At 40.3% G+C, this 23308-nt stretch overlaps 1 protein-coding gene across 4 annotated transcripts; it reads right to left on the reverse strand.

Annotated features, from left to right (window-relative positions):
- Positions 1-173: 173 nt before the first annotated feature.
- rufy2 (RUN and FYVE domain containing 2) lies at positions 174-22629 on the reverse strand. Of its 4 annotated transcripts, XM_018666741.2 has the most exons (20): positions 22156-22629; positions 19995-20316; positions 15730-15903; positions 15440-15557; positions 14220-14321; positions 13955-14078; positions 12951-13015; positions 12781-12846; positions 12106-12175; positions 11817-11918; positions 11555-11671; positions 11363-11455; positions 10339-10413; positions 10147-10244; positions 4976-5095; positions 4472-4601; positions 4291-4385; positions 3531-3579; positions 3308-3388; positions 174-2711 (listed from the first exon to the last, which is right to left on the reverse strand). In XM_018666741.2, the coding sequence occupies exons 2-20, from the start codon at positions 20068-20070 to the stop codon at positions 2568-2570; spliced, it is 1899 nt and encodes a 632-aa protein (XP_018522257.1). In that variant the 5' UTR covers positions 20071-20316; positions 22156-22629; the 3' UTR covers positions 174-2567. The 4 variants fall into 4 exon arrangements, with proteins under 4 accessions (XP_018522257.1, XP_018522258.1, XP_018522256.1 ...); XM_018666742.1 differs by lacking the exon at positions 22156-22629 and having other exon boundaries at positions 19995-20395; XM_018666740.2 differs by lacking the exons at positions 19995-20316; positions 22156-22629 and adding an exon at positions 17765-18510.
- Between the last annotated feature and the right edge of the window lie 679 nt (positions 22630-23308).

A 23308-nucleotide genomic window follows, 5' to 3' on the forward strand; every position in this document is an offset into this window, starting at 1 on the left:
CACAACATTAAAACCAAGTACCATCTTAAATGACGTGGCTGATCAGTATATCTGCCCCATGTAACCCAAGAAATGAAACAAAATCAGAAGACTCAGGAAAAAAGATCCAACAGTAAATATTAAGTGAAGAAGTCGATCACCTACATTAAAATGACAGCAAACGACACAAACCATTCTGTCTGTAACTCGATTTAATCAGAATCTGTTACACCGTCAAGGCAACACACTGTTGGCAATAGAGCTGATATTAAACTGGCAGGATTTAGTAAGCTAAAGGGCCACAGTGATTATCAACATTATAGAATATACAGTTGTATCAACACTGTACAACTCCCACTGAAAGCTGAGAGGTTTGTAAGAGCAACACTGTATAAAGTGTCTCAGGCTGGGGTGTAGTTCAGAAACATTTACCTGTATATACTTAATGATTATATGATAAATTTGTGACAGTTTATAAATATTTGAAACAAGAAAAATGTTTCTTGAAATGAACCCAGGCCTGTTTTATCTCTACATGGGAATGAATACTTCCAGTTCTTGAAAAATCACAGGTTGTAAACATTGTATATAAATACAAAACCAGAATGTGCAGTGGAACTTGTATCATAACCTGTCACTGAAGAGTGTGTCATCAGCATTAGTTTGACAACACAACACACGTCTCAACCTTAATTTAAGAAAAGGGAACAAAAAGGGTTTAGAGTTTCAAACTTTCCCACTCAGGAATGGAGCAGCAGTAAAATGTGGTTCTTCCATGTCTCCATCTGACTCAACTTCAAGTGAACAGGGAAAGCTCAAACAAGTTCCCTGAACTTCTGAAAGTAAAAATTAATGTGCATAAAACACCAAATCAAATCTAAAAACTTTCAAATTAATCTATATAACAGGATTGGAAAGTGTGCAAACATTTTGTGGCTACGTTGTCAGAAGCATGTAACACTCAAGTCTGTTCTTAAATGACCACTAACTAGTCAGTGAAGTGGTCATGTTGTGAGCTAGCCATCAGTGGTTCATCAACAAAAGAGCCAGTCAGACAGACTGACTTTGATTTAAATCAGTTACCACAGATGTAATGATGGCATCTGTTGCTACTCTTGGTCCTTAAAGCAGCATCCACTGCATTAGTGTCCCAAACAAAGCATTGAAATGTGCCTTTAATCTAGACTGCTTGCTTGGCTAGTATACGCTAGTGTTGCTACTTTGAAATATTCTGGGCCGTTTTATTTTAGGCTGTTTATTGTCTCTACAGAAATCCTCTCTATAGAAATACAGGGCTTATTTTGGCAACATGAGAAGCACATGTAGATGATATTCATCGCATTAGCACAGGCACAAATGACACCAACGCTGTTAAAGAAAAAAATGTTTTCAGTTCCTTTGAAAGCCCCAGGGGGAACTAGTCTCGTTATTGTGTGTCAGCAGAGTTAAACCTGTTTGAAATGAGTTCATCTGACTGTAAACAGATTATTTTGAGGGTAAAGATCTGACCAGCAGGACTTTAAAGCACTTAGAACATGGAAAATGAGAAATTTCATTTTGTGGCACAGTTTTTCTCTAAACTAAACAGAATAAATCCTGTTTATATTTCAGTTCAGTATCTAGTAAAGTTGGATTGAACCTGTCAAGTTGAGCCAGTCGTTTATGCCTGTGTTAATGCTGCCTAACAGTTTGTGTCACTCCACCTTAAAAGGGTGGTGCTTTGGAGTCAGATTCAACAGTAACAAGGCCACCATACTGTATGTATAAGTTACATAATCTCATCTGTTTGGCTATACACTCACTGTTTACAGTTCGAGGCTTGATGCATACATTATTATAATGCAGTACCACATAAGTCTGTAGGTTTGACTGAAAGAAGCTGCAGCAGTGCTCATCACAGTCAGTGCAGTTTCATTTTCAGTTCATTTTAAAGTTGTTCCTCCTTTTTTTAACGTGACCACCAGCTTCCTTTATAATGTTTTAACTTTGTTGTACTGTATTGAGCACATACTGAGTTTTGGAAAGTGCAGCTGTCATGCGTGGCTTTTTTGTGCTCCCTTAGCCACGCCAGTGCAACACTTGGATTGTGCCAAAGGCAATTTGTACTCTCTCTGTCAGGGTGACTGATCTCTAAATTAACTGCAAATAAATGGTTCCATCTTTGTAACTGATTCATATTTAGTGAAACTGATTTGATAGATGTCATGATTGTTTATGATCCTGAAGCAGACCAAGGATTCTTACTGTTTCCAACTCGACTGTTATCACATAAGAAATCTTGGCCTGTATCTTGAACTGATTGAGCAAATTGTGTGCAGACAAAGTAGTGACGTCAAACAAAGATGGGCCTGAAAGATAAATGACTCTGAAGTGTCTGTGTTTTTGACATACCTCCATCGTCTACATGTAAATTGGCTGATCAAATGGCCTTCACATTCATGCACAGGGTCCATTCCTAGCAGCAAACACTGTTCAGGTAAGTTAGAAGATGGATCTTTTGGAGGAGTGGAGGGGTGGTGGTGGTGGTGGGGTTTATGAGTGTAATCTCTGATAGTTTGAAGCAGTCCTGTCAACAGCGTGAGACTCCCTCACGTTGGATTGGAGGAGCATCGCTGGAGGAGGAGGGCGTGGCAGGTGTCACAGACTCTGACTGGTTTTGGTGAGGCAGGCAGAGGAAGCTCATTGTCAGAGCAGCTGTTACAGAAAATCTCCCCACAGTTCCTACAGTGATGCTGGAGACAGAGAACAAGTTACAAACACAGAACATAAATATTACTGGTTTGTGTTGGGATTACAGAGGCAAATTACACAGTTGATTCATTTTCTATTAATTGAGTCCTCGGTTCACAATTTTACCCACCATAATCCCAGGTGAGTGGTACTCAAACAATTATCACATTATAAAAACATTTCTAAGACTTGTACATGCATACAATGATTTACATTACAAATTATACACTGCTCATACCAGTGGCTCTGTCAACCATTAATTCTACATGTTGATGCCAAATTACCAAAAAGCCCTGCTTTTCAAACTGGAGACAATAATACATTTTGTCAAGAGACAAGTAATCTGAGCTTTCACTTAGCGAGGTGTTGCTGAGGTGGATAAGAGTTTTAATTATTTTAACTAGACTCAGAGGTCCCACAAAGATCTCAGTCCACCAAGATGATTTTCTCAGGGAAAAAAATGTAAAAAAAAAAATGTTCAAACAGTTTTTTCAGTTGATATTTAGATAATCAAAAATAATATTAATTAGTACCTGACTAGAACTAGTTAGGACTTTGTAGGATTTTCAGTATGCAAACACAGATCTGTAAAACTGACCTTTCGTCTTGAGATGGAAAACTCCTTCTCACAAAGTTTGCAGTGGCTGGCTTCCTTGTCCTTCAGCCAAACCTGACCCCCCTGAAACAACACCACAGATAAAATCACAACATACTCTACTTCACTGATCCCAAAACAACTTTTTGCTGATGGAAAAGGTTTAGATTCAAGGTGCTGTTCTGCATTTTTTTTTTTCTTTTTTTATCTCTGATTGCTGGTTTACCTGAAGAGCTTTGTTGGCTTCTTTAATGTCCTCAATCTTCATTTTGGATCTGATGATAAAACAAATACAACAATTCAGGTAAATGAAATAAGTAAAATTAATCCTTCACAGGTCACCAACCTTTTTACTTTTTGCTGCTGTTCTGCTAACTGAAGCATCAAAAACAGTACAAAAAACATCAGTCAGAGTTTCTCTTTTTGGTTTAGAGAATAGAATAGAATAGAATAGAAAGAACTTTATTCATCCCCGAAGGGAAATTCAGCTATCCAGTAGCTCATAAAAACAACAACCACACTTCCCCTCATCAGCAATAATACAACTGTATTAAAATAGAACAGAATATGTTATGTTATCTTCAAAAGTTTATTTCATTTTCTCAAGAAGTGTACTTGTTTGCAAGAATAAAATATAAAAAATATCTAGAAAAATAAAATTGATGTGAAATGTTGTGATTGACTTAAAACATGCAAAAACACTGGTGTGGTCCTCCATGATCAGAGTGCTTTTAAACATTTAGGAGAAATTTGTTTTTGTTTTTAGCTGAAATAAAGATGAAAACAACTTTACTCCTATTAGAGTACATGGTATATAAAGGGCTAATTGGTTTGTTTTTCTAAAGAAACACATAGAAACTAACATTTGTAATACTGTAATACTGCATTCCTAATATTACACTGGACATAGAGCCGCTCCTCCATCTTCATAAACTGTCTGTAAACGCAGCTTCATCATGATACAGAGAGCATATTTGTGTACATACTCGCTCAGTTTGGAGCCTAGTTCCTCCAGAGCTCTTTCTTGGTCTTCACAGATGGTCTTCAGCTGAATGTTTTCATCCTGGAGATGATGGAACTCCTGAAAATAAAGTTTAAAAAAAGACATGCATTGCATACAGTGCAACATTATACACATGCTATGTTTCTTTCTTTCTCCCCTCTGACCTTTTTCAGCCCGTTGATCTGCAGCGCCTCTGTGCTGAGCTGAGCCACCGTCTCCCTCTCTCTGTCCAGGTCATTTTGTAACGTCTGCCTCCACTCCCTCTCAATCTTCAGGTCTGTCTCCAGCTGCTGGCTACAAGAGGACAGCAAACATGTACATGAAACAACAATAAAGAGAGTAGGGGAAAGAAAAGGGGAGAGATTGAGTCACAGATTATGTTAGAGCTTGTTTAAATGTTTATCTTGCTTTTTAGAGGTATAAGTTAACAAGTGCTATGTAGGGGTGATGTCTCCTGAGCAATTACTGCTGAGGCAGGTGTGCAGTGCTTCAAACTGTTTTAATTGTGGTTTACTGGCTATGAATGAGGGCCATGACAAGTTTCAGTTCTAGGGAGAAGAACATCAACAGCTAGCTCACCATGCTACACAGGGTCTCTACATTAAGTGTTGATGTACGTGCATGCGTTTGTCTACCAGTCAGTCTGTCTTTGGAGGTATTTTTCTTACAGTTGCTTTTCTCTGTGTTCAATCTGCCGCTGCAGGCTGTCGGCCTTGTTGGCAAAGTCCAACTTGAAGCGTCTGGTTCCCTCCTCGGCCGAGCTGCGGTGCCTCTCTGCCTCCTGTAATCTGCACCATTATAACCAGGGACAAACTCAGGACCATGGAGAGAAAAAACTGGGGGGGGGTTAGGGGGGGTGATGGTAGAAAAGATGAAGGAGGGATGGCTGAGGATGAATGAAGAAGGTCAGGGTAAAGGATGGTGTTGTAATTTGCACCAGAGGGTAAAAACTGAAGAGTTTAGGGATGAGAGGTGAACTATATAATCAGAGATCAGAAAGGAAAATGAAGGGGTGATGAGTCCAAAATAAAGACACTTGATAAAACAATGAGGAAAAACCTGCTTAAAGCAACTGAATGGACAAGAAATAAAGAGAATAACTAACCGAATGCAGCATCTTAAAGCACTCAGACAGGAGGAACTGGAGTCTTTTACAATAATACTTCACACAATCACAGCCTTTTGATTTTGAAAAATATGTCAATTTCATCATTTACTATTACCTAATATTGCACAGGGACAAGTTAAATAAAGTTTAAAATCTTTAAGATCCACTCTGATCATGGCCAAAAAGTCAAATCACACCACTTTCAAAACATCTATCTTTATTTGTCACGGTGGTAAAAGACAGTAGTTGTGAGTTTTTCAACAGCTGTGCTGAGTTTTTATTCTTCTACAAACTGAGAGGAGTTACAGTACTATGAACATGGAGTTAGAGTAGGTAGAATGATTACTTCCTGATATATCACAAAAGTCAATAAATATGCTGAGACGAGACACAACAACACATTCAGGGTCCCTTTGACAGCTCCAGAGGTCTACAGCTGCACAACTACAATTCTTTACACTGCGCTCAGCTGTCTGTTCTGCAGAGACAAAGCACATGAATTGAACTAAAGCTGCTGGTCCCACTGAGCTGTTTACATCTACAAAACCTAACTGAACCTTACAATTTTCAGTTTAGGTGAATCTTCAGGAGGACGGAGAGCAAGCAAGTGACGGGCTGTGCCTGAAACTGCTCCCTTATTACTTAGGTACAGTGCACGATACTCACAATGCCATTTTATCGGAGTGTCCAGATTTGCAGAATGAGATATAAACTCTATATACTGCCTAAATATTTATATTATCTTATAATGTCACACGCATAAAATGATGATGGTTCAAAGTGCCTGGAACCTCAATTTACAGCTCACTACAGAGTTAAGTATTGAGTGTCTACTCGATAGATAGAGTAGTGAGTGAATGAGGGACTGATTTCAGGCACAGCGCAGGTCACCACAGCCAGTCAGAAGCAGATCAGGAGGTGCAACACATGCAGAGCAAACTGGCAACAAATCAAAAGCAGGAGGCTGCACAAACACACTCCTGTCTGACTAAACATCTGTAGTGAACACTGCTGACTGACTGTGATGTAGAAACACTGTGTCTAGGTTGTTTGATGGTTTTCATGTTAACGCTCTAGCCTCTGGATGAACAGTGTCAGCTGCAGTAAGATAAAAACAAAATGCCTCGGCTGACAGACAGCAAAGCACAGAAGCAGTTACTCAAAAAATCTCAGCAGAGCCAACATGGATGCCACTATGGGACGGTAGGAAAATTATCAGGAGAGAGGGCAGTTCGGAAAAAAGGAGGAGTGCAGCCGTAGGAAAATACCATTTCACTGGTCCTGCAACGTGTTTTTTGCTGTGCACGGGCACAATGATAGAGCCCCTAATATGTGACACTCCCCTGGTAATTTTTGTACAGTCCTTACTGTACAGTGACTCAACTCTGTCAACCAGCAGCTGTGAGAATTTCTAGATAAAACCACTCAGTAGTTGTGATATGAGCATCACAGTGCACTGAACTCATTCTAACTCAATGTAAACTACAACAACACCTCTTAAATTACAGTTCAGAGCCCAAACAGTCACTTATCTTACTGTCAGTGATACTGCATATAAACTGACTACTGGAGACAGGACGAATGTGTAGCATGTGTATGTATGTGTGTGCATGCCTGAGCATGTGGATGAATAGATAAAGTAGTATGATTAATTTAAAATGCTTTTTTTTGTAAGTGTAACTGAGGTAATATTCAGACAGTTCTCTGACCGGCTAAACACAGCCTCTGATGATGCTAAATGAGAAAAGGTGAGACTGACAGGATGTATCCTCATGTAGCTCAAACCCAGCTGTTAAAAGTTGTATGAATGAAATTTAACCAAAGATCATGAAACATCTTGTGGTGGTCACTACTAATCCCAGCGCTCTGCTGATGATCATCATGTTTCAGTAGCTTAAAAGGACCAAAACAACACATTCACAGTTTCACCTGATTCTGTGGCTGCACAGGCCATTAAACCATCTGAATATTATGTGCAAAAAAACAGGAATGTTCCTTTAAGTTAAGTCCATTTATTCATTCAGTCGTAAGCAGTCGTGTGTCTGCATGTGTGTGCGTATGTGCATGAGTCTGTCCTCAGAAGGAGATGTCCTTGACTAGCTTGTACTGGTGCTCCGTGTCTGTGCTGGCACACTTAACAAATGACATAGCAAGCGTTCTGGTCTGACTTAGCAGGTCCTTATCACTGCACAGAGGAGCAGGGATAAAAATCAGGAAAATAAATGAAACATGGAGGTTTCAAAGGGAGCAAAATGGACGGATGATTGGGTGGATGGTATAAAAGAGACGAACAGAAGGGAGGAAAGAAGGAGGAAAGAAAGGAAGGAAGGAAGAAAGGATGTCAATACATCAGTATTCTACGTGGCCCCGGTTACACTAAACACTTTTAAGTGACTTTAAACACCACGAGCACAGCAGGAAGTGTAAATGAAAGCCATTAAAACAGCGAAATCTGATTTCAGACTGCCAGATTCACTCTGTGATCAGATTTCTGCAGTCTGGAAATATTTCCTTTCACAGTAAGTGTATGAGTAATGATTAGGGGGGGGGGCAGAGGAAGGTTATGTAGTCAGAGTAATGAATACAACTACAGCAGACAAAAACTGGACTTTTCAGGTGAAATGTGCACAGAGATAAATTATCAATATGAAAGATTAAAACTTCGAAAGCAAGCTCTATGCTCATAGAAACACCTACAGTAGTTCTCACTATTTTGATCTCTCTAATGTAAACAGCACGTTAAATTGTAAGGGGGGAGGCTTATCTCTCATTAGATAGCACAGTAAATAATTTGATTTTAAACAGTGGCTCTCATCAGAACATTTCTAACTTCCTCATTACACTTACACTCAGCTACTACACAACACAAAACTTGCACTGAACATAACAAGTGTGATCAGGGTCTGTGTCCTACAAGCCTACATAAACTTTCAGAGCAGCAAAAACATTCACAACCAATCACAAACAGGATGGAACAGATTTAAACCAATGGGAGAGGAGGGATGGACCACGTTGACGATGGGGTGAGGAGGGATCATAAGGCATCAATGAACCAGCAGATCTTAAAATGGAGCACTTACACACCGACTGAGAGAACTTAGCATGCATGAAAATATCTGCAGTGGATCTTCTCAGACATGATAAATTAAGGACTTCAGGGAATCCACAAGGAAACTGTTCCAACATATCTCATCTTGTAATCAATGTAGTTGGTGGTGGGTGGTGGCCTAAAAAATATCTACTCAATTGGTATACAGTATGGTATTTGATGTGTGAAATAGCGAGACAGCTCTTTTCCCCTGAGGGTTAATGTTTTATTTCACAGAAATGTATGAAATTTTGATGATGTTATATGTAAGTGGCGGTGGTCTTTATTTCAGGCACCCTGAAATTCTGCATTAAAACAGTGACTTCAAACATATTTTTGGTCATTTTAGGAGAATTGATCAAATTAAATCTATAGGGCAAATGAAAATATTGTCAATATTGCAACCTATGCTGTGTAAAGTCTCTGTCTCTAAAATGTTGGCCTTTGTCAAATAATGCCAAAAAAATAAAAAAATAAATACATTCTGAAAATTCTGCAGGTTTTCAAAATAACAATGCCATTTTACTTCAACCTAAACTTTGGAGTGTTTATAACATGCCAATTGAACAATCTGTTTCATTTTATACAGAGGTTTCAAAAAGTATTCAGACCCCTTAACTTTTTGCACGTTATTGTGTTGTCACTTAAATTGTAAATGGATAAAACAGCAGTTTTTCCTCATCGATTTACACTTAATAACACATAATGACATGATTTTTTTCCAAACCTATTAAACTTAATCAAACATCAAAAAGGTCTGAATAACTTTCTGAATCCACTCAAAGTACCAAAGGTTTCCAACAGCTGTTTATAGCAAAAGCAGGCAGCCTCCATTTATTAAGAACGCCTCCACCAACATCAAAAGAAGAATGAATGCTCTTTTATGAAATGAAACCTCAGAAATGTGTTATTTCACACAACAAAGACCATGTATTTGACGACTGTCGCTATTGTTCAGACTGACATCTAGTAACTAAACAGATCACAAAAGACAACATGTGACTCAGCTCAGCAGATGACAGAGACTTAGAAATCACATCCCACCATACAATGTCAGGCAAAAAAGCCCAAAGATGTAACTTCTGTGACTAAGGTTTTGTATTGTGAGAAAGTTTGCATTTGCGAGACACAAAGTGTGGGAATAAGCCTGATAGGCGATGACAAGGACTTCAACCTCCTCACTTGTTTCCAAGGGGAAAGCCTGAGCACCAGTGATGAGGAAGAAGGCTCAAATCATTTTTACCCATGTTTCCCTCCAGTTCCATGCTGCATAGCTACAGCCTAGACCAAACAGAACTCTTAAAATAGCATCCAATTGGTCTGGAGAAATAGAAAATCAAGCTTAATTTAAATAATGAAAGTCTGGGCTGAGTGTTCATAATTTCCCGACTAACTGATTTCTTATATAATTTTGTGTTACAGTCAGTGCTGTAAAAAGGGTTCCCAGGTTGTCAAACTTACTTTGCCAAAGGGACATTTTACATTTTCAGGTAAACTAAAGAAAGTGACTGTGGTTCAAAGACTTTAACAGGACAGCAGAGAACCTGGCTTAGGCAGCTCATGTACTGAGGAGATATATGAGACAAAATGGTTTTCCTGTTTTGATTAGTGTGTGTTGTTTCTTTACAGGGAGTGTATCTCACCTTTGCTCCAGCTGCTTCATGGTGGCAGTGATCTGATTGGTTTTCTCCTCCAGACGACTGATCATATCATTCTTCTTCTTCATCTCCTCATCGGATGACTGAGAAATGAGAATTACTAACTGTAGTGATACAATACAATATTTCTGCTTCATTCATTTATCTTACAGATGACATGCGTGTTTGTGTCTGTACCTGCATCTTCTGGTACATTTCTACATTGATGGCTTTGACCTCGTCCAGTTGCTGTCTCAGTCCGATCAGCGTGTCCTGTTAAACAAAAGCAAAAGGTTTAAGTTGTGTGGCAGCTCAGTCATGTGACTACAAACAGGTTTACAGCAGTTACACAAGCTGAAGTGAAAAGGCCAAATGTTTCTCTGTGATTATGTTTTTCTGTCTTTCATTCATACATTTATTTTTCCATTTATCAAAGGAATTCTTCATTTATATAAGATTTATTTGCATATATATGTATCCTATTATTGCTTACATCTGTTCAAGACTGAACTCAGCACTATATTCATACTGATAATTATTTTGGCAGGTTTGGAGTTTAGTTGTATTTGGATGTTTTCATATTTCATACAAAATTACTAAACAAGCTGAAACAAAAAGAGGACAAAGTACATGTAGCAACATGTAACACAAATAACCCCATAATTCCCCAGTCTGACAGCTGATTCACCTGCTGAAAAAAAAAGCTGTCACGATGAAGCCACCATGGCAGCTACTGCATCTCACAGCTTGGCTACAAATGTCAGCTTGTGGTGTTTATGCTGTAGAGTTCACATGTTGGTGGTGAGAGGCCTGACACCGGCAGGGCTGCCAGAGAGACAGGGCACAAGAGCTCGCAGGTTATTACTGCTCCATGTGAGCCACTACAGGCTGGTGCTGTATTTTTAATCTGCACCCCCAAAGGGCTTGTTATCATCAGCTTCCACCTTAAGGTGATGCCAAGTCTGAGTATCCACAGCATCGTTCTTGGGATAATCATATTTAAATGTTTGTGTCTAAATATATCTCAGAAATGAGTGATTCAGCCCTCACCATTAACAATTCCCCAAGTTTTTGTACACTGTTCAGTTGGTGCAGTCACTGTAAGTCATTCTGAATACTAACAGCATGCTTTCTGTCCACTTTTAGTTCCTGATTTTTGTATATAAATCAGTGGTCAAAAAAGAAAACAGAGGGAAGTTAAACATGGGGAATGTATGTTGACCTGTTTTTCGTGTATATCTTTCTCCAGAAGTTTCATGGCCAGCTCCATTTCCTGCTTCATTGACACCTGGACCACCAACTCATTCTCCACATCCTAAAACAATAAACCAAATACATGTATATAGCCCATTATTATGGAGTCAGCATGTATACCACATGTGTATTTTTTATACACAAGCAGCTATATTGTGACCTGTCTGAGCTGACACTCCTCCTTCAGTTGTCTCCGAGCCTCGTTGTACATCTCATCCAAACCCTGACGAGACTGTTTGTACGTGTCTCTCTCCACTGACACATCGCCTTGGGTTACCTGGAGAAAAGAACATTTTGGTGCATCAGTTTTATCAGTTTGTAGTCCAAACTGGGGCTAATTTTAAGATTTACATCTACAGTTTTGGTTTAAGTTTTAGCAACAAAAATCTTTACTAAAAGAGTGTGTGCATGTGTGATTGTACCTCTAAATGTTGTTGTGCCTTCAACAGAATGAGGCTATTCTCACTCCTCAGCTGCTGGTTCTCTTCCTGCAGTTTGATGATGTTGTTCTTGGCTATGGCTAACTGCAAACACACACATGGAGAAACATATGACAGAGAATGAGTCTGATAATCATGCCTGTAACAGCAGGTAAACCCAATGTTTTACTCTGTACACAAGCAAACATTTGAGATTTCACATGAAATAATGACTGAGGTTACAGTGCTGACTTTCACCTTCATTCTGATATACAGACATTTAGAGTCTCACCTCTTCTATGAGTTTAGAGTTGGACTTTTCCAGAGAGTCGACTCTGCCCTGAAGACCATGGACTGTGGAGCTAGTCATACAAACACACAAAAACACAGAAATTATAATCAAATAATTTAAATAGCATTCACAGGTTAAGAGGACTGAACTGTCTCAACAGACTGACAGGCCTGAATTTGACTTTAATGGTCACAGCACCGATACAGAAGTACCATGGTTAGCTTGGTTTTTAGCTCTATCACAACTGCAAAATTTGAATAATGATTCATGAAAGCTAAAGATCCATTTAAGAGAGCAGACCAATCCACGTTAATTCAAAGGAGATACCAGGTTTGTGAAAGTAGGAAAATTTGAAAGATGAAACGTGACTAACTGTTTAACTGAATCTGTCTGTGGAGACCTGTGAGCCAGAGCTGTACTTCTGAAACCACCAGACTGGTGCAAATCAGCCTTTCAGCCCTCTGCCTTTGCTTCAAAGAATCATAACATGACTCACACATACTGTAAGACGTTCAACAGATGTAAAACAAAATGTAAGGCAATAAAGTCAAATGACATCTCAACCAGCCACCATTAAAGCAAAAAATACAGAGCATTTTAAACACTGTTGACTCCATGAAGTCTGGGGAACCCCTGCAGACGGGTCTGTTTCCAATACAAAAAAATACGTCTTACTTGAGTTGTCGATTCAGTTCCTCCACATAGTTCTTCTGATCCAAAATGGATGCTATTTGGCTATTCCTGTTGCCATGGAAACAGACATAAAACAGAGCTCTGTATCACATTTATGGGGCCCGAGAGAGCCAGTGTATTAAATAAAGTGAAGAGACAATGACAGATCATACCTCTCCTCACTCCTGTAATCATCAATGTCGTTTTTCAAGTACATAGAGAAGTCAATCACCCCGACCTTAAAAAAAATAAAAATAAAAGAGTAAAAACCTTTCTGGTATCATCAACTGAGGGAGGCAGCACAGACTGAGAACCACTGTGTTGAACAACTTAAAAATTAGCTATGTTTACAGTCGTCTGAGTTCAAACAAAACCCAATTTCATGTGTGAAGGTGAAGTCAAACAGTTAATGTGCAATTAGCCACGATAAAGTGCCAATGCTAGTACTTCTGCATAATTAGCTAATAAAAGTCATGGAGAAAAAGCACCATTAAAAAATGGTTAAGAGTACATACATCAAGTATAAGGTGTTGGTTATACTGAATTATTTATCTACATTTGTATATAAGAATCCTTAGAGTTTTGATATTAAAATTAAAATCTCTGTGGTTATATTATCTTGATTCACAGTGTAAATCCTTCCCTCGTGGTAAGAACATGTTTGTATCTAAACAAATACATCCTCATGACATATTACTACTACAGCTTATTCAGCCACATGGTGTGTGCTCTGAAGTCTGTGCAGGGTGTTTGCCTCAGTGACAAAATGTGTTTGCACTCAGGACAAAGTCTCCATCCATAGAGTAGAAACCGGACACCACAGCTTCCGCACTCCACCTGCACGATGCCAAGATAAAGTGACGAAGCAGGCAATACTTATCTACATTTCTGCTTCAAAAACCAGAGTCACAGCAGATTAAACTTTTCAGTGAACAGGAAGTAGAGCAGCATTTTTTGTTTTGTTGACTTAAGACAGTATGGTGCAAGCAGAATACAGATCCAATCATAGTGAGAGCACAATGGAAAGGATAATGCATACCAGCTGACAACCACAGCAGCAGATCTATGTAATCCAGACAGGATATCCAGATTGAGACGATATTTTAATGTCTCATGTAAATGTAAATATGTTTTTTAAAAGTCAAATAGTCTAACACGGTTTCAGTGCAGTGGTTACCTGAGAGTCCAGGTCCTCGCCCTTGACACACAGGTTGGCATCGATGACATTCAGGCCCACCAGCAGGCCCACGATCACTGCTCCCTCCTCCTCCAGCATTAGTGCTGAATTCTCATAGAAATCACTGTAGAGGAAGACACAAGATTATCATACACTGTTTTTGAGACAAAAGTCTGTTCTCAAAATATAACATCTATGTCCTGCAAAAGTCGAATGAACTTATTGCCGTACAACTTGTTTGTGTGCATGTGTGATGTGTGGGTACCTGAGCAGGTCTTTTCTGGTGATGAGGAGTCGCAGATAGTCAGCCAGCCGTTTCTGCATGAGAGCCAGACGCAACCACGCCCTGGCCCTGCCTAGAGGAGTCCTGCAGAACACACAAACACACACATACAGTACATCAGTGATAAGGCTGGTTGTCAGGGTCTTACACCGGTGATGCTGGGATGTGATTATATAAGTCTGATGATATGCTTTGTTGCTTTCCCTTTCTTTTTTGTTCCCATCCATCTGTTCCTGTCTGTCTGTAACTTGAGCCTGTGTGTCTGTGAGATAGGAACAACATTTCAATTTGAACTATAAATTCTATGTTTAATTTCTAACAACAATTTCAAAAGAATTCCCCCCCTTACTTGAAAGTTTAATAAAATCTACAGAGTTCCACTCTTACTCCCTATCCCAACTATTACGTCTCATTTTGCCTCATTGTCATCTAAGTGATTACAACTGCGTTTTTATTGCATAACATTATTCTAGAGAAAAACTGCAGGCACAGACAGTCTGCACTGTCCTGTAACAAACATTTGGGTCCATACTTGGTGTTGCAAAAACACTCTGTTGGTCTGACTCAGCACCACCAAAGGAAACAGACTCTGTTCTCCATCTAAAACAACACAACTGTTCCCCATTTTGCTGGACCAGACGAGACCTGAATATTACTCACTTGATTCTCTGCCTGCAAGCTCTGCTATGTGGTGACTGAATAACTGAATAACAAAGTAAAGTATCACAAGGAAGTCATGTACATGAATAAGAGCAGGAGCAGGAGCCTGAATACTACAGCCGCTAGAGGATGCAAATTGAATATTAATGTAGGATGTATGTAGGGTTTTTTGATATGTTGATATACCAGGCGCACTGTGCAGGATCAACACTCATAGGTATTCTTGTAAGTCATAGTCACAGCTGTTGAAGATGACAGTTAAAAAAGGTCACAAGCAGTACATGTAGAGAAACAGTGAGGCCACAGGGAGAGGAAAGGTGAAGTGAAAGTAAATCAGACTCAGGTAGTTCCCTAATCCGGCTCAGGTCACACTCTCGTGTTACTCATGCATATGAGTATGTGCTGTTTCAGCTCATGTTCTTCCACCAGGATGTCAGGTAATGTTGTATGTGAAAACATGTGTGTGTGTGTGTGTGTGTGTGTGTGTGTGTGTGTGTGTGTGTGTGTGTGTGTGCGCGCACGTATACAAATGTATTCCTTACTTGAGTCCAGGCAGGTCTCGTACAGAGGCTGAGATCTCTGCTGCTTCAGGACAGAGTTTCTCCACCAGCTCCAGAGGACCCCACAGAGACTTGTTAAAGCCCAGAAAAGACTTCTTCACTAGAGAGAGTAAAGAGAAAGAAGAGGAGAGTCAGACACACACCTGAGGAAGGCAAACACACACACATTTCTGCAGTTTGGACATGAAATTTTAAATAGTAAAGAGGGGTTGCAGAAATAGCCACATCGACACAGCACCCACACCTGCCACCAGTTAAACAGGCTCTCTTACCTCTGAGGCCATGTTTGAGACAGTGCTCCATGACAACAAAGAACTGCTGAAGAGGCGGGTAGTCAGAGTCCAGTGTTCGTCCGAAGCTCAGGGCCGACTCAATCAGCCCTTTAATACTCAGCTTTGCCATGTTCAGCAGGTTGGCTCGTTCCATGGCCATGGGGTCTCTCAGGGCTTCAGGACAAAAGCCAAACATAAAGACTTCAATTAAAATAGATGAAAAATACTCACGTTCAGGTTTCAAAGGAATGGTCAGAAACATATTTAGAAGTAAAGAAAATTGTAATGCAGGTGCAGTGAAGGCAAAATCCACCCTTACACAGAATGCACATTTACATTTCTTTTACATGTCAGTGCAGTCACACAGAGCAACAGATAGCAGACAAGTCCAGCCTAACAGGTCAGAATTCATGTAATTAATCTCTGAACAAAATCTAATCATTCCTCCAGACTGGGATATTAATTAGCCTGCAAGTGGTGACTTTGACTTTAACATCTACATCATTTCTAGACATTTCCTTTGCTTGCAACTGTTGAGGTAACATGATAACATAATTGTGTCTAATGGGGGCAAATCCTGTATGTCAATACTGCAGCTATAATTCTAGCAGTAGCTGCTTTGGAACAGACAAAATGTAAAAAAAGAAGACATGGTATGTGGTATTTAACACTTCCATTATGGAAAATCTCAAGGGCCAGAGTCTGCAAGATAGGCTTTTTAACCATTCTGCACATGGCCCTGCGGGTTAATGTTTAGCCAAACACCAGAACAGGACAGAACAATGTCAAGACACAGCAATGTTTCCTAGCAATGTGGAAGAGCTTTAATTGCCTCAGCAGGCTGGCCTGGAGGCAGGTGACAAATCAACAGATGATTTTTTGGGAGGTGCATGACTGTTGGGTGCCCTGAGGCAGTAGGCCCTGTGGATATTGAGGAAAAAAACAGTAACCCTTTGATAACCCGTCATGACTACAACAAAGTTATATCCAAAGTCACTGATGGTGGAAAGCTGCAGTACAAAAGCATCTGAAAACTTAAAGCTGAGTACTGTATTTCTGATGTGAGATTATTATTATTTATTATTATTGTAATGCATCAATTCAAGAGGAAAAAAGAAAGAAAATCAGAACATAACTCGGCAGCCCTCCTGGGCGGAACATAGAAGGATACACCAATCTGTCCCTTTAGCAGTCCTTGTTGTCATGTTACTGTACATTTAAATGATTCACACGATCTTATAGACCATGTGGTTAGGGATCGATACTTAGCATCCTCAGATAACCTGATTCCAGGTTTTGGAAACAGTATCAGGAAAGAAAAAGTAGGATTGGTGCATGACAAAAAAATAAATAATCCTGTCTGTGATGTACACTTGAAAGCAACCAGGAACTAAATATAGTTGTGAGCGTGGGGGATAGGGTAGCAGAGAGAGAGATGCACTGAAGAGCTCTTGCATACGCTGTTACTGTCTTTGCAGAATTATCAGCAAGGTCAAAGACACACATGTACCTAATGGCACAGCAACGCAATGTAGAAAGCATGTTGACCCCTGAGGAAAAAGAAAAAACCTGTGTTTTTTTCACTTGCATCAGCATGTGATGTCTCAGGCACCAACAGCTACAGGAGCACTGCTAACAGAGGAGGATGTACCATCAAAGCAGCAGAGCTGATCTATGAAAAATCAATTGGCCACATACAGACAGTGGTGAGGTCATGTTGGATATTAATAAACAGAGGAGACAGCAGTGTCATACTGTTACATTCAGCACACCAGCTGAAACTGTTACTGTAACTGTGCTCTAATTATCTACTGACTGAATGATTGATTGTTCCTGAACATCTCAGGGGCGGAAGCATCCTGTGTAGAGGGACTGATAAGCACGGGGTTAGGGGTCACATTTCTGTATCTGTCCCTAAAACAATCAGTTACTTGATGGTATGAGACCTGTTATCTGGGGTCCCCCTCCTACACACACACACACACCTCCACCCCTTTCATGGTGCTCACATCCCTCGACGCTAACCATACTCTACCTTGGACGGTCCAGTCCCCTGGCAGAGACGTCCTGTGCTCCGACACTTTGGGCAGGACGTGAATGCTCCCTGAAATGGTCTCGGATGCTTTTCTGGCCAAAGCAAAGATAGGAGCCTGCCATCGCCCGTCTCCTCCACCACCACCTCCACCTCCTCCGCCTCCTCTCACTGTGCTGCTACTGTTAGCTTTGTCACCCGATTTCTCCTCTTGCAGCCTCAGGATCCCAAACACCTGAGCTTTCTCCTTGCTGCTGTCTGCCTCAGACAGAGCCAGGTCGTGCTCTGCGGGCGATGCCATGTTCGAGTACTTCTAAAATGATTCTAGCTAGCGCGGGTCGGTGCCAGAACAGACCGATTTATACGGTTTGCTAACCGTCAGCGAGCTAGCTCTGATGCACAATTCACCCGGTGACCACAGTGACAACCATAGCGTAAAAATACGTGTGATACCACCGGCCAAAATAACGACAGGTTTGGCTATAGTGTCAAAAATCAACCGTCGTAACGGGCTGCGAACGAAGTCGTCGGTCTACATGGTGAACGTTAGCACCGGTGACAGCAGCGCGGAAACCTGCTGTTCGGGAAATGTCTCTTTTCCGTACATCGTAGCGTGGTAGAGATTTGTTTACTGCCAGCGGATCTAACCGATAGTTGGCTTCTGACGATCCCGCTGCACCCTCCGGAGGGGCGGTGTCAAAAAACCTCACAAGACACACAAAAGGCAGCACTACGTAATGATCTTAGTGGCTGCTGTGTTGTTGATCTGCCGCCCCCTGCTGCTGGAAGAGACAACTGCACGGCTGCGCTGCATTACAGTTGAGGGAAAATATTTTTACTCCACTACATTATCCTGACAGTTACTTATCAAATTAAGATTTTACATATAAAACATATGATAAGTTTATAAAATATGATGATAACACCTTATTTTATTTATGCCACACTTTACTGAAGTTGTGAGCAGATAGGAGTGTTTATTAATGTATTAGTGAATAACTAACTCCTCCTGTGGGCATCTGTAAATGGAGGCTGGTGTATGAACAAATACCGAATGACACATTTAGTAAAGTACATATAAAATATGTCTTGAGATGTGAAGTTATAATTGTTGACAAATATGACACATTAATAAACAGCATATAAATAGCATAGTATATGTGAGCTCCATCCTGACCAACAAAAATTGTAAAAATACTACTTTCACATTAATGTCATTAATAATAATCCAGTAATATAACAGAATGATACTCACAGGGTGCATTTTACGCTATGAGTACATTTACTTTTGATACTTTAAGTACATATATATCTTTACTTCGATAATATTTTCAACACAGAAGTTTTACGTTAAATGTAGTATTTTTTTAAAGGGTAGTACTGCTGCTTTTATTTATGTAAAGGATCTGAAAACTTCCTCCACCACTGTGCTCCTGATCATTTCAAATGATGTGAAGAGGAGTTTACACTCTACAAGCTGACGCATGCTGCACATGTTGAGTCCTTTATGGTTAAGTCAGTCTCTGCTGGGGGAATTTGGACTCATGACCTCAGTATTTTCAAAGTGACTATAAGGCCCTTCTTAGTGTACGATGTTGAACCCACAGAGGAAAATTCAAAACAGTGCATGCAAAACGCAAAATGAAAAATAGAGTTTAATAGAAAACAGTGGAAACAATAAACACCCACACACAGCACAGCACCAGTAAAGAGGAGTAAGTAGATAAAGAGTAGGCACTGAGTAGGCTTTGGAAACTTGATTAAGGTTTCAAGTGAAACAAGCGTTCTTCATGAATTTTAGGGCTGCAGCTAATGATTCTTTTAATGATCAATCAATCCTCTGACTATCCTCTCAATCAACTGATTAATCATTTAGTCTGCAATCCGTCAGTGCATCAGTAGAATAGACGTGATGCTTCCTCTAATCACTGGTGCCTGACATTAGGCCTGAGGATGAAACACAAATTACTGAATATCTATAAATTTCAGCTTCAGAGTAGAAACTGTAAAGTGTTAATTTACTTGGGCCAAATCAGCTTTAATGTATTAGAATAGACAAGAGTGAACTACAGTCTGGAGAGATGCTACTAATGCATTTAACTCTGGTGACTCCGGCTCATTCTTGGGTCATGGAAAAGTGTTATCTGCTATGAAGAACACTGTATGAGACCAGGTTGTAATATCGCCTCATAACAGGTAGGGTTATATATTCAAATAGCAATTTTCAACCTACCTTGGCTGTAGGCTAACCGCTCCATGCTCTCACTGTGAGTGATGCCCCACCGGTGCAGACTCTGAGGGGAGTACATGATGAGGAGGACTCTCCTCTGTCCACTGGCTTGATGCAAAGAGGTAGGTAGATCTGTCAGATCCCAGAGTCCTATAGTGGCCCACTCCTGCCTGGTTTGATGTGTTCAAGTTTCCCTGGATTTTGTGACTCCCCAGATGACCTTCCCTCCTAATCTGTGGTGGACGAATATGGTGCGTTCCAGTTTGTTCTGGTTTAGCCACAGTTTTAGGACGTGCTAGGTTTCTGCCAAGCTGGACAGGGATTCCTGGAGCAGTGGAGACAGTGAAGACAATGAGAGTGAAGAACAGTCCTCATCCTCAGCTGTATGCTTCTGGCATACAAGTTCTTGTCTTTTGTTTTATTATTTAGACAAAATAAGGATAACTAGACCCTGCTAGTTTGTTTAATGCCGAAACATTTGCAGCCAGGCACGAACCAGGGCTGCTGTGTATTCACTGGCCCACCAGGATGAATGAAATATAATGAATGAAATTAAATCTGAGCATCAGGCTGCTACATTTCCTCAAAATGTGGTTGTGTAACTGAGACCATCATTTCTCTACTTCCCATCTCCTCACTTATCCATGCAAACTCATTCGCATGTACACCACCCTTCACTCGTCATGAATAATATATGCCAAAAGGCTTCTCCCTCAGATATTCAACTCAACTCTAATAAATCTTGACTTAATGAGAAAATGGTACAGTCACCACCAACACTGACATTTTTTAACCAAAAAGAAGGCGTTTTACCTTTTTCTGAGTAGCAGCTTATGAGGAATGCATCCAGTGGGCCTCCACCTCATTATAGTATGGGTGTAAGAGCCTCCGACCACATCGGCTGTATAATGTTAGATCTCTAACAACATGCAGCGAGACGATCTGTTGTAACACAGACCCTGCAGTACACTGTATTACTATGACCATTGTTTTTTTCCCCTCTTTTGTTGTTTTTCTCTTGTCCTGCTTCTCCTCCTGTGTTTCCACATACTCTCTCTCTCTCTCTCTCTCTCTAATAGCTCAGAGCTGACCAGGGTCATATGACCACTTTCCTGCAGATCTGTACTCTCCTTTGCTGTTTGTATACTGAGTTAATTCTCTGAATGGCTGTCTCAGTGCAGTCAGCAGAGAGCACATAATTCAGGCTGCTGCTGCCTTGGTGTTGATGTTTGTTTCTTTTCTCTGTATTTGTTGTCCTGTTGACCTGACTGTTTTCTGTATCTATACTTATAGTCTCTGATTTTTAACTTGTTGTTCGGCTTCTTTTTAAACTCTGCTACTTATTTGCTTCCCAGTCAATGACACGTTATCAATGAATATGTAAATGTTTTCATCATTTTGTAATTTTTCTGTCCCTTTGTTTGTATACAACCGCCTTTAACTCTGTCCTACATATACAAATGGACAGATAATGACAGCATACAACCATGGGCCAGCAATGTGTTTAAATTTAATGTGGCTGATTTATTATTTTCACCTTGATGCAGGAGAAAGAGAGAAATGCATCACCATGTCAGTAGCTTTCATCCAGAATCTATTACATAAGAGTTCGTTCTGATTTCACATCAGAACTATACATGACAAAGGCTCCTATCTATGTTCCTTCTCCACTCTATCTTCTCTCTGTTCCCCCATAATCTCTGAACCACACCTAAACGAATGCACTACTCAGCACCACTTCCAGGGTGGTATGTTTGTATCATATGACCATCTCAATCACTGTAGGAGCACACCCTTCCACATGACCGACAGCTAGACCAACCAATCAGTATCCTCCAATGGGACCTCTCTCTCCACCAATAAGGGCGTGATGCTGTTTCATCGTAGTAGCCAGCCTTTCATTCTGCAGCAGTGATGCTATGCCTCCAGATTCTGATACAGTAATTTATCATTATTATTATTTTGAATAGCAGTAAACAAAAAACAGCAATGATCAAAAGATAAAGAGATAAAGAGTATATTTTAGGAGACAAAAAATAAAAGTAGGATCATTAGAGCATGTGCAGTACATGCACTACTGTGTATGTGAAGTCTGTAATTACACAATTTCACAACATCATCCCTGGTGTACTGGTATGTATGGTATCATGCAGTTTCATCTCACCTCAGCAGCAAGAAGCAGAGTGGTGATTCTTGGTTATGCAGCTTGTCAGCAATCAGTAGTCTCGTCCAAAAAAGGATAAGTCTGTGCTCTGGTCCTGTATGTGGACTGTCAGACGATGACTCGGTGAAAACTGGCCAAGATGAAGCTTTAGTGTGTCAACCCCAGTCCAGATGTAGCAGCTACAGGCAGCAGTTAGTGGCTCCCAGATGTCCCATGACAGACACCTCAGATGGTACTATTGCTTCCACAGCAACAATGAACACACATGGAATATGGATATCTTCTTAGTATTCTTTTTCACATATCTAACATCAATCTATCTGTCTATCTATGTGATTCAAACTAATCTAATCTAATCTAATCTAATCTAATCTAGAGGTGCTACAAGGTTGCTACATCAACATGAGCTTCTGCAGTTCTGAAGCAGTAAGCCGGTACACGCTCTGGAGACATCACCGACAGAAACCACAACCATCACCCCACACAGCACCCAATGACAAGAGAGCAGGGAGGCTCAGGGAGGGGGAGGGGTTTGAGGGTAGCACAGCAAAGAGAGAAGAAGGAAGGGAGAGTAGGGAGGAGGCTGGAAGGGGGATAAACACTGTGAGGAGGAGAGGAGAGGAGAGGGTTGACAGAGAGAGAAAACACACACAGCAGGAGGAGAGCACTCATACACACCTACACATTACTGCTACATGTGAAGGAAACACATGAAAACATGAATGAAATCATACAAACATTGATAAACAATATTTTCTGGCAGAAGAACACAAGAGAAGAGGTTCAGGCTTGTTCTGACCAACCAGTCCCTGACGGGGGACTGAACAGTAAGGGAAGACTTTGTTGAGACAGACAAGAGACTGGTATGTGTGTGTGTGTGTGTATGGAAGTGAATGACTTTGCAGCTAAGAGAATGAAATAGTATCACAGCAGCTAGGAAGTACTCTCAGTGAAATATGAGATGAGGTTCTGCCATTACTTTGTTAGAAACCAACAGGCTGCAAAGAATGAGAAGCATGATAAAAGACAAAATAGATTTCTGTGCACTTGAACAAATGATAAAAATACAAATATTTTAAAGGCCCAATCAGTATTTTTTACCAAAAATGTGCACATTCAGAAATACTGTATAACTGAGGAGTTTTTTTAACAG

This window comes from Lates calcarifer, linkage group LG2 (assembly GCF_001640805.2).
Source record: "Lates calcarifer isolate ASB-BC8 linkage group LG2, TLL_Latcal_v3, whole genome shotgun sequence".
In the NCBI taxonomy this organism is placed as follows: Eukaryota; Metazoa; Chordata; class Actinopteri; family Centropomidae; genus Lates; species Lates calcarifer.